Source organism: Apis dorsata, unplaced genomic scaffold (assembly GCF_000469605.1).
Source record: "Apis dorsata unplaced genomic scaffold, Apis dorsata 1.3 scaffold_499, whole genome shotgun sequence".
Classification (NCBI taxonomy): domain Eukaryota; kingdom Metazoa; phylum Arthropoda; class Insecta; order Hymenoptera; family Apidae; genus Apis; species Apis dorsata.
Genome location: NW_006263730.1, coordinates 116,904 through 128,446, shown reverse-complemented (window position 1 = coordinate 128,446; position 11,543 = coordinate 116,904). Strand labels below are relative to the sequence as shown.

General features: G+C 25.8%; 3 protein-coding genes across 4 annotated transcripts; 2 read left to right on the top strand and 1 right to left on the bottom strand.

Annotated features, from left to right (window-relative positions):
* Window positions 1-1,354: 1,354 nt before the first annotated feature.
* LOC102674583 (cardioactive peptide-like) lies at window positions 1,355-3,338 on the top strand. The gene is made up of 4 exons (XM_006620260.2): window positions 1,355-1,734; window positions 2,696-2,773; window positions 2,854-2,932; window positions 3,000-3,338. Exons 1-4 carry the CDS (start codon window positions 1,729-1,731, stop codon window positions 3,218-3,220), a joined length of 384 nt encoding a protein of 127 aa, XP_006620323.1. The 5' UTR covers window positions 1,355-1,728; the 3' UTR covers window positions 3,221-3,338.
* A 135-nt stretch (window positions 3,339-3,473) lies between these two features.
* Window positions 3,474-5,161, bottom strand: LOC102674450. The gene is made up of 5 exons (XM_006620259.2): window positions 4,833-5,161; window positions 4,612-4,749; window positions 4,316-4,534; window positions 3,868-4,112; window positions 3,474-3,791 (listed from the first exon to the last, which is right to left on the bottom strand). Exons 1-5 carry the CDS (start codon window positions 4,909-4,911, stop codon window positions 3,537-3,539), a joined length of 936 nt encoding a protein of 311 aa, XP_006620322.1. The 5' UTR covers window positions 4,912-5,161; the 3' UTR covers window positions 3,474-3,536.
* A 259-nt stretch (window positions 5,162-5,420) lies between these two features.
* On the top strand, window positions 5,421-11,506 carry LOC102673822 (putative pre-mRNA-splicing factor ATP-dependent RNA helicase PRP1). Of its 2 annotated transcripts, XM_006620254.2 has the most exons (15): window positions 5,421-5,667; window positions 5,807-5,911; window positions 5,977-6,101; window positions 6,169-6,293; window positions 6,381-6,532; window positions 6,602-6,848; window positions 6,919-7,063; window positions 8,019-8,374; window positions 8,481-9,175; window positions 9,265-9,495; window positions 9,584-9,803; window positions 9,958-10,080; window positions 10,143-10,333; window positions 10,414-10,576; window positions 10,656-11,506. In XM_006620254.2, the coding sequence occupies exons 1-15, from the start codon at window positions 5,554-5,556 to the stop codon at window positions 10,781-10,783; spliced, it is 3,120 nt and encodes a 1,039-aa protein (XP_006620317.1). In that variant the 5' UTR covers window positions 5,421-5,553; the 3' UTR covers window positions 10,784-11,506. The 2 variants fall into 2 exon arrangements, with proteins under 2 accessions (XP_006620317.1, XP_031368547.1); XM_031512687.1 differs by lacking the exons at window positions 5,421-5,667; window positions 5,807-5,911; window positions 5,977-6,101; ... (2 more) ...; window positions 6,602-6,848; window positions 6,919-7,063 and adding an exon at window positions 7,282-7,454.
* The last annotated feature ends 37 nt before the right edge of the window (window positions 11,507-11,543 follow it).

Genomic DNA, 11,543 nt, shown 5'->3' with positions numbered 1-11,543 from the left:
CTCGAACCCTGGACCCTCAGATTAAAAGTCTGATGCTCTACCGACTGAGCTATCCAGGCATTCGAGGGTTGTATTTTTGTAACTAGTAAAAATGTTGTTTATTCAAAAAAATTCTATTAATTTTATTGATTATTACAATTAATTGAATAATATATTAAACACGTACGAAAATTATTTTCTTTCTTTTTATTTTAATAAATTATATCATTTATATTTATTTATTATATATCAAAATTAATATATACCAAAATTAATATACCGAAATCTAATCTAGATATAATTTTTATGTAAGCATTTTTAACAAAGCGAAATACTGATAAAATGATTCATTTTATATATAAATTTTCTTGATATATATATATATATATATCAAGAATAATATTAATTTAATACATATCACTTATTCATTAAGTTACAATCAATTATAAATTCAATTATAAATATATTTTTGAAAGTGCATAAAAAATGACAACAAAATTTATAAAAATTTAATAAAAAATTTTATTTATAGATTAAATATTATAATAAAAAAAATTCATTTGGAAAATTCATGTGTGCAATGAACATTGTACATAAAAAAAAATTTATTGCATATAAATATATATAAAAAAAATATTTTATTTCTAAAAAATATTTTAATTTGAAATATATTATACGATATACATATATTTTTTAATTTGTATTTAATATACAATCGAGTAAATATTCAAAAAAAAAAAAATGATTAAAAATTTAAATAAAAGAGGATGAATGAGACGCAGTTACGAAGGATTGAACAACTTTAACGTAACTCAGCGGGTTCTGATGTGCAAACGTTGTAAGTACTTAACCCCGGACTGCTTTCCTTTGATTTACACGAAGTTTCTTATCGGTCAATGCTTCATAAGCTGCTTCTTGCATTGATCGTTGTATAATGTTTCGATCTCCTGTTTTCAATTTTTGCATATTTATCAAATATAATATGTTATTTTTTTTGGTTGGATATAAATGAGATAACGTCATAAGAGGTAGAAAACCATTAAAACCTTTCATACTTTTTAAAGATTTACATCTTTTAGCTTTTGATAATATTTTCTAGAAAAGAAAGTTACTTTGAAACTAGATTTAAAAGGGAAATTATTCTTTTCTTTTTAGAATTTTATTTCTTGTAATATAATATAAAAAAAAATATAGATATTATTTTTTAATTGCTTAACATATTTAAAATGTCTTAAAATTGTTTCATATTTGATAATTTTTATATATCATATAATATATTTATATTATATATGTATATTATGTATATAGACTTCAATCTTTAATGCATGAATAGTTAAAATAGATGAAACATGATTATTACAAACAAAACATGATCAAATGCATAATTTCTGCATTTCTTACCGATTAGATTGCAAATTACATCTTAGACTATCCACAATTTGTATAAGGGATGTTAAATGTACTGTTTCGAGGACTATTATGAATGATCATGCGTTCTTTCGGCGCATGTATTTACGCCCTCGAACGAAACAACGAAAGAGGGGATGAGTATTTGAAGAGCCGAAGCGCGATTTCATCCCTCATACGGAGACTTGACTTCTTCAGTGAATATCAATCTTTAGCCAAGAAACTTACTTATTTGAAGTACAGAAAGTAAAATAATCGAGAAATAATCAAGAAGAATCTTTCGAGTTTCTACAAATCTTTTCTCCAAAGTTGCAGCTGATTTCTAGAGTTCAGACATTCGATATGAAGGTAACTTTTTTAACTCGTTTAGCTGTTTAAATTTTCAATAATTTTGAAAATATTACAAGTTAATTATAAGTTAATTCTCTAATCTAATCGATAAAGGAAAAAATTTCTTTGTTAAAGTATTGTTAAAGTAATTTCGTATATGAGAATATTATTAATATTTAAAACATCTCACGATATTACATGATAAAAATCGATCTTAGAAAAATTTATTGTATTTAAATATGTAATATTTTTTGTACGTATGTTTTTAAAAATATTCTCTCAGATAATATAATTTATATAATTTATATAGATTATGTGTGTATATTTATATAGATTATATTAATTTTCTGATCTATTATAATAATGTTTCTATTTATTAATTTTATTAATTTATTAATACATTTCGGAAAGCTGCATTATTTTTTTCAATTTGCTTTCTCAATTGATAATAAAATTTGAATTAACTCATTATAATTTTCAACGAGAAACTATTTAAATATTTAAAGTAATAACGAAATTTTAACTTTAATATTCATTGAGATGTTATCAAAATAAAATGAAAGTTACAAGTTATTTTTATTGAATCATATCATTACGTTGTATCAATTTTTTTCATTGATATATTATATATTTGCAAAATAAAATTAAAAAGTTTGATTTGCATGGATGGCGAACTTATCGCTCGAAGGGATAATCGACCAGCTAGTATCGTTCGACATTAATTAACCACAGTACAAACCTGATTAAAGTCATAAGCAGATTATAACAGTTAACATGTTTCAAAGCTTCACATATGATACTTATATAATCAACGTGCTTATTAGAAATTACGTGTAGATCTATATAATTATTGAGATTTTATCTTAATTTTTCATTCTTTTTATTATCGGTTCATTAACTTATGAGTTTAATGAATAAGAAAAACAGAAATTCTTATTTCATTTAAACAAATTGAATACTCTTCGATTATCTATTCTAGATAATCAATTACATTTGCTGTATCCTTACATTCGTATGTTTAATGAATGTGGCACATTCTGAAGAATCTCAAAGCAAGGTAAATTACATCATCTCAAAAAAAAATAAATGACATCAATAATTATTTTAATAATTAACTGAAATTAAATCAATTGTTAGATGGAACAACAGTTTCTAGATGTTTTTACGACAGATGAATCGTTAAAAATGAAGAGACCTTTTTGCAATGCATTTACCGGTGAGAAAGAATCTAATCTTCGATATAACAAAAGATACAATTATTTAAAATAATCAATTATTTTTAGGATGCGGGAAAAAAAGAAATTTCCACGAAAATCCAACTGATTCTCAGGATTTGGAAATAAATGGCAACATCCGACTTCCGTTTTCTATCTATAAGGCATTGCTAAGAGCAGCTACTCGAAACATGAACGAATATCAATTATCTGGAATTCCACAGATGTATCTATCTGGTAGAATGCCTCTTCACAAAAGAATTGACATTCGATCATCATCTCTAGAATAATTTTTAGTAAAATCTCATCATTTGAATAAACGATTAATGCGAATTATTCGCGATGTGGAATATTAAAAAACATATTATTTTGTTATTACATTTCATTTTTCCGTTCTTTCATTTTAATAAATAATTTATTTCAGTGATAGAAAATATTCTATTTATTTAGTTCAATCTATTTATTTTTCTTTTACATAATTGTTTATATTTCTAGTAAAAACTAAATAAAATTAATTAAAAAATATATTATTATCGATTAAATTATTATATGTATATGTATATATAAATATATATATATATATATGATCATCAGAAATAAAATCATCTAAAGATAAATTGTTAACTTTATTGTGATACTTCCCTTCCAAAGATATTTCGTATTGCTCGATAAGTGATCGATTGAAAACGGCAATTTATAGAAAAGAATTTGTCGTGGAACGCTCAATCCAACGCATTCTGGATTATCTGGTTCTCCAATTAATTTTGGACGACCCCAAAAATATTCCGAACAAAGCATGGATGGATCCCAGATTCGTGATCGTCGATCTCGTTGTGATTCCTTGGATGAATGATCTAAAATCTGAGGATTATTTTTATAAGAGAACGATTATTTTTATAAAAAAAGAGATAATAAAATTTGGAATTATTTGTTTTACCTCGAGACGAATCTTATAAGGAAATGGCCACTCAAGAATGGAATCGTGGTAACCACGAGTTAATCCGACCCCTATGAAAATTGTACCGTCCGGAAAATATCGCGGTGTAACTTTGATGTACATGGCATATCCATTGTGGCCTACATAAAATGTTGAACTGCGTATGAAACGAGCAGTTTTCCAATTGGCAAGTTTCTCATCAAAATGTTTTATTTGCCAATAATAAAAAAAGAAGTTTGCGGATCCTGAAACATATTAAAATATTGTCAAAAATTTTGTATTCCGTTTTATTATTTTATATTGATTTTGCTTTTATACGGTTTCCTTTATTATATAAATATATAGAGAAAATATATAATATAATAATAAATCATATATAAAAAAAGAAATAAATTTATTAAATTTATTAATTCTCTTATTCAAATTTTCCTTTTTAACGCATACAAACCGTTTAACGTTGAAATTCTTTGGATCGTATTATTGAAGTTATCGATTTCAAATTGTCTTGGAGTTAATATCTCACTTTCTTCGTGATAGTCATCGAATAATTTCGTTAACTTTGGCAAGTCTTTTTTAATCTCTAGAATTGTGTAAAGTAATATCTTGATTTCTTCCAATTCTTTAGTTAGATTTTTTTCTAAAGCTTGTAGCTTTTCATCGATCATTTCTGTTATTTACGAATAAAATTAAATGATAGAAAATGTTAAATAAAAAAAATAAAAAAATTAAATAATTATTTCTTACTTGTATTGCAAGTTCCAGTAAGTACTCTCGTGATACTTGCATGTGCACTAGTAACTAATTTTTCCGTAGCAATTTTACAAGATGCTTGTTGCGTTTCCGTGACACTTTCATCACTTGATAAATTTGTGTTTATTTTGGCTAAGATTTTAATTTTTTTTTAAATAAAATGTATATTCTTAAATATGCAACATTAAAATCTTTGCTTTCTTATTAATACTTACATAGTCTTGAAACGCTTACATCACAGCAAGTTAAGTAGAGCATATTCAGATATAAGAACAACAAAACCGTCGATGACATCTTGTAAGTGATCCGTTCTAAGATTATTCGAAATTTTGTCTACTCAAATAAAAATATCTCGATTTCCAGTCTTTATAAAAATAGATTCGATAGCATCTTTAAATAACTGTGTCAGAATTCTTAAAATTTTAGAATTCATAAAATATATTATTTGAAACAATTTAAATTTTAATAGCTATAAGATGCAGATGTAGTTCGTAGCATGATCCCCAAAAAACTGTCCTCTAGATTTCTTATGAATTATCAAATAAAGATAAATCCCTATTTCTCTTGTAATTAATTTTCATATAAAAATTAAAATATTCTTTTAGATTTTTACTTGAATCTTTTTTTAAAGTTTTTTTATATATATTCAAATTATTTTAAATAAATAATTTTAAATACATAAATTTCTTCAGTATTATATATATAAAATATAAATAAAATAATTAAAACAATTTTTTCATATTTAATGTTTAAAAATAAAGGAATAAAAATATAATATATATATTATAAGCATTCATTTTATGTTATGATGCTAAGTTTCCTTTAATACATTTAGCGGTTTTTTTTTAATAGTCGCGTAGAAACGCGCGTATATATGGATGGTAATCCTGATTTTTATCATTTATATTCCAAATTAAACTGTATTTTAATAACAAAATGAGTGAAAATGTACAAGGTACATTTGTATCGGAAAAAATTTCTAAAATTAGATGGAAACACGAAGATTTTGAAGATGCTACTAATTTTATTACTGGTAGTTGGGACGATCCGGTAAGGTTATCTTCAATGGACTTAACCTATTACATTGTTATATATATATATATATAAATTATATATAATTATTGTATTGAATTATATTTATTAATAAATATATTTAATTGCAATATTAGAATTTTTTATTTCTTTTCAGGTAAATAAAGTAACGCATTGGACATTTCAAATGAATGATGATGGCGAATCCTATCCAGCAGTCGTTTCATCCTATGCAATTCTCGGAGATGTAACTGAAATAAAGGTTTTTATTTATTATTTAATGAAGAATATATTTGTCAATTTTTTTTATTAATATTATTTTTACAGTTTATTTCGAAAGATTTTTTTGTGGTGTCAACATCTATTGGTACTGTTAGATTGTTACAAATCCATGAAAATCCATATTCTCAATTTAAAGAACACATGTCATGGGAATTTATACACAGATTTGAGTAAATTTTATTAAGATTTTTATTTATTTATTTTATATTGTATGTTTTATAAATTCTTTTTTAATAGTAATACAAATGATTATGCACCTTGTACTGGACTTTCCACATTTGAACAAGATATAGCTTCAGTGGGAGAAGATGGAAGAATTAATCTTCTAACAGCTGGACAGAAACAACCAGTTAGAGTTATTGGTATTATAGAATTTTATTCTGTAATATTTTATTTTTATAATATTTATTTTGTATATTGTTTTCAAAAATAAATATATTATATTTCAGATGATGCAGATAGTTGCTCATTATATTGCATTGATTTTTTAAGACATAATGAGATACTTACAGGAAATATAAGAGGACATATGAAAGTCTGGGATTTAAGAAATGATCAAGATCTTCCTGCTACAACATTTATGCTTTCTGATCAAGCAAAAGTATGATTTGACTAATATTATTTGTAAAAAATTATGTATATATTAGAATAAAAAAAAAGTTATTTATAGACGGAAGCTACAAGTATTGCTCATCATCCAACTCAAAGACATATTGTAGTGGCTGGTGGTGGTGATGGAAGTTTAACAGTTTGGGATTTAAGACATAATACATATCCAATGTCTCAACTCAATGCTCATGCAAAAACTGTTAGTGAAATACTTTTTCATCCTGATAGACCAGAAAATTTGTTTACATGTTCAGGAAGTGGTGAATTATGGCATTGGAATAATGCTCAACATTCAAAGTTAAGTTTGGGTAAGTTTCATAAATAGTTTTATAAAAATATATTTTTTAAATTACTAAAAAAAATTATCATTTTTTTTAGATCCTACAAATACACATTGGTTAAATACAATTGGTACAAATGGTAAAGTTAATGTAACTTCGCTTTATAGTGCTATGCATAAGCCAATAAATACTATTGATATTGATAAATCAACATTACTTTTTGGATGTGATAATGAAGCAATGTACATTATTAGAAATATATCTCTTTAATGATATAGCTAATTATATTTTTTCTAATTATAATAAATGAAAAAATAAATATCTTTTTTACCTTAAAACTATTTATTTTTTTAAAATAAAATTTTTTACCTTTATGTAAATTTGAAATTACCCGCGTTTAAGCTACATTTCTTGTATAACATTATTTCATAGTTATTTTATGGTATCTGTAGCTCCATCTGTCGTTGTATTTTGTGATTACAATTACAGGAAGCTTTAGCCTGTTAGTTTGCCATTTTGTGACGCCTTGTGTAGAAGTTCGTAAACAGATTTTGCTTTGCTTGCCTGCGGAGGGACAAGAATTATGTCAAAACGGAGAATCGAGGTTGTGGATCCGTATATTAAACGGAAAGCGTAAGTCTTTGATTCTTTTTTATTTGTAAAAATTAAGATATTCAATAAGATATTTTACCATGTGCATTGTTATAAGTTTTTATAATTCTGGTACATCTCATTTAATAAATTTCATTTTTTGAAAATAATTTTTGTAAATGTAATTGTTCAGTTGAATTGTTCGATTATATGATAATAAAATTTTATGAAATTAATATTTTGAATTCATAAAACAATCATTTCTATTGCTGTTGACTTGTTTGGTCAACTCATCCACAAAGGTTCTCAACTAAATTTCTTTTTTTACAAATGAGAAATATTTTTGAAAAAAAAAATAATATAAGAAAAATTTTAAAAATATAAAATTTATGGTTAATTATAAATATACTAAAGAAATTTTTAATTTAAAATTAATCATTTGTTTTTTATCTAATTGATTTTCATAACCAATGAAGTGTTCTCAACTCTCGTTACTTTACGATGTTATTATACATATATTATATTTTATTATTATAAATAAAACAATGTTTAAGTAATAAAATAAACTAGTTTTATATATTTCATTGTTTATATATTATTTCACAGAGATGGCTCAGCAGCATCCAATAGTACAACTACACCTTCAACAGCACCAAAAAATCAAGTTCAGATAAATCCTTATACTAGTCTACCTTATACACCAAGATATCATGAATTTTATAAAAAAAGAATCACTCTACCTGTATTTGAATACCGTGCTGATTTTATGAGATTATTAGCACAACATCAATGTATTGTACTTGTTGGAGAAACAGGCTCAGGTAAAACTACACAAATACCACAATGGTGTGTAGAATATTCAATGCGTATTGGCAACAAGGGTGTTGCTTGTACTCAGCCAAGAAGAGTAGCAGCTATGTCTGTTGCACAAAGAGTTTCGGAAGAGATGGATGTTGCATTAGGTATGTATTATTTTCTTTTAAGTTAAATAATATTTAAATAATATTTATTTTTTAAATCAAAAGTTAAGGCATTTATGTATGTTTTTAATGGTAATTTTTTAAATAGGCCAAGAAGTAGGATACAGCATTCGTTTTGAAGATTGTAGTTCTCCAAAAACTATATTGAAATATATGACTGATGGTATGCTTTTACGTGAAGGCATGTCAGATCCTATGCTAGATGCTTATCAAGTGATATTATTAGATGAAGCTCATGAAAGAACTTTAGCCACAGACTTGCTTATGGGTGTGTTAAAAGAAGTGATTAAACAAAGACCAGATTTGAAACTTGTGATTATGAGTGCAACTTTAGATGCTGGAAAATTTCAACAGTATTTTGATAATGCACCTTTAATGAATGTACCTGGCAGAACTCATCCTGTTGAAATTTTTTATACACAAGAGCCTGAAAGAGATTACTTAGAGGCTGCTATCAGAACTGTTACTCAAATACATATGTGTGAAGAAGTAGTAGGAGACTTACTCTTATTTTTAACTGGTCAAGAAGAAATTGAAGAAGCTTGTAAAAGAATTAAACGAGAAATGGATAATTTAGGTCCAGAAGTAGGTGAACTCAAGTGTATACCACTCTATTCTACACTGCCTCCAAATCTTCAACAAAGAATCTTTGAACCAACACCACCTACAAAACCTAATGGTGCTATTGGTAGAAAAGTAGTAGTTTCGACTAATATCGCGGAAACATCATTAACCATCGATGGTGTTGTTTTTGTCATTGATCCTGGATTTGCAAAGCAAAAGGTATTAAATTATTCTCATCTTTTTGTATCATATCTTGTATCTTTTTATGTATTTGATTAATTTTATTGATTCATTATATTTTTTAACAGGTATATAATCCCAGAATCCGTGTAGAATCTCTTCTTGTATCACCTATTAGTAAAGCTTCTGCACAACAAAGAGCTGGTAGAGCTGGTCGAACAAGACCTGGAAAATGTTTTAGATTATATACAGAAAAGGCATATAAAAATGAAATGCAAGATAACACTTATCCTGAAATTTTAAGGTCTAATCTTGGTAGTGTTGTATTACAATTAAAGAAACTTGGCATTGATGACTTGGTATATTACATTTTTATGAGATCAATTTATTATTTTATATTTATAAAATATTTTTTTCTATAATTTTTTTTTTATTATACATATTTAGGTACATTTTGATTTTATGGATCCTCCTGCACCAGAAACACTTATGAGAGCTCTAGAACTTCTTAATTATTTGGCCGCTTTAGATGATGATGGAAATCTCACAGATTTGGGTGCTGTAATGGCAGAATTTCCATTAGATCCACAATTGGCAAAAATGCTCATCGCATCTTGCAATCATAATTGTAGTAATGAGATATTGAGCATTACTGCTATGTTGTCAGGTACAGTATTATTAAAAAGTATTCTTTTTACGATACTTAGGTTCGTATCTTGTTTTGCGTTTAAATTAATTTTAATACGATAAAAGCGAAAGTTACTAAGTCAGGATCATGGTAAGGTAACGTGGTTTTAAATTGATGATTGATATTGTATTAGTCCCGCAGTGTTTTGTGAGGCCAAATGAATCAAAGAAAGCTGCGGATGATGCTAAAATGCGATTTGCACATATCGATGGAGACCACTTAACGTTATTGAATGTCTATCATGCCTTTAAGCAAAGTAAGTATTTTATTAAAATTTATTATATATCTTTGTAATAATTTATCTTTTTTTCTTTATAGATTTCGAAGATCCACAATGGTGTTACGATAATTTCGTCAATTACCGATCTTTAAAAAGTGGTGATAATGTTAGACAACAACTAAGTAGAATAATGGATAGATTTTGTTTAAAACGTACTTCAACAGAGTTCACATCAAAAGATTATTATATTAATATTAGAAAAGCTCTTGTAAACGGTTTTTTCATGCAGGTAAATATAATTGAAAGTAATATTTTCAAGAAAAATATTTCTCTAATATGTAATATTTTTTTTTTTCTTTTGTATACTAGGTTGCTCATTTAGAGAGGACTGGTCATTATTTAACTATTAAAGATAATCAAATTGTACAACTTCATCCAAGCAGTTGCTTAGATCATAAACCTGAGTGGGTAATTTATAATGAATTTGTGCTTACGACCAAAAATTATATCAGAACAGTTACAGATATTAAACGTAAGTCATATTTTTATTATTGAATAATATAAAAGAAATTTGTTTATTATATATACTATAAATATTATATTTTTTACAGCTGATTGGTTGCTTAAAATAGCACCACAATATTATGATTTACAAAATTTCCCACAATGTGAAGCAAAGAGGCAATTGGAAGTAATTCAAGCGAAATTAGATTCAAAACAGTATCAGGAAGGATTCTAACCTCTATATATTTTAGCTATCTTTATAAATGGTGTCAAATGATTGATAATGTGTGACCTGTTTTATCAGGCACATTATTCTCACAAACATAAAGTCAAAACAATATATTAAACATTGTGAAATGATCAAAGGAGTAGTTGTCTGCTCTGTATTTTCACTTAAAATATGTAAAAAAAAGACAAATTTTAATGAACATTTATAATTTTGTACAAGCTATAATGAAACTTGTACATCTTTTTGGCTTATGCCGAAAAAATTTGAATGTTTGTAGACATCGTTTTGTCTTAATATGAAACAAATGAAATTCGATCTTTAATCAGTTAGAAGACACGTGGAAGGCATAGTTGATTGATAAATGATTTATTTATGTACATTAAAGAAAAATTTAGTAACTAAGTAATTTTATCAGTAGAATTTTTGTTGATCAACGTTTGCACACTCGGAATGTAATATTAGATAAAAAAATAGATTAATTTTTTTATTAAATGTTGAACAAATACGCCAGATAAGATGTATACAATGCTTACTATCGATAATCGAAGGACAATGACCTTACATAACCTTCAACATGAATTATATCTGTTTGCCGTTTTTTTCTTAAAATCAAGTAGTATTGTTTTTGTGTTATATATTTCACTTTCTAAGTACACATACAAAAACATTACATATTTATTATAATTTTACATTTTAATTATGATTAAAATGTGCAAATATCTTATTTTACGCTATGTTTTTTTGTTTATAATCAATATGACTATAT

Coding starts and splice junctions, on each gene's coding strand:
- LOC102674583 (XM_006620260.2), top strand. Junction 2,774..2,853: donor CTGAAGAATCTCAAAGCAAG/GTAAATTACATC, acceptor ATCAATTGTTAG/ATGGAACAACAGTTTCTAGA. Junction 2,933..2,999: donor TTTTTGCAATGCATTTACCG/GTGAGAAAGAAT, acceptor AATTATTTTTAG/GATGCGGGAAAAAAAGAAAT.
- LOC102673822 (XM_006620254.2), top strand. CDS start 5,554: ATGAGTGAAAATGTACAAGGTACATTTGTATCGGAAAAAATTTCTAAA. Junction 8,375..8,480: donor AGAGATGGATGTTGCATTAG/GTATGTATTATT, acceptor TTTTTTAAATAG/GCCAAGAAGTAGGATACAGC. Junction 10,334..10,413: donor TAAACGGTTTTTTCATGCAG/GTAAATATAATT, acceptor TTTGTATACTAG/GTTGCTCATTTAGAGAGGAC.
- LOC102674450 (XM_006620259.2), bottom strand. CDS start 4,911: ATGTCATCGACGGTTTTGTTGTTCTTATATCTGAATATGCTCTACTTA. Junction 4,750..4,832: donor TGTAAGCGTTTCAAGACTAT/GTAAGTATTAAT, acceptor TTAAAATCTTAG/CCAAAATAAACACAAATTTA. Junction 3,792..3,867: donor CTTATAAGATTCGTCTCGAG/GTAAAACAAATA, acceptor AATAATCCTCAG/ATTTTAGATCATTCATCCAA.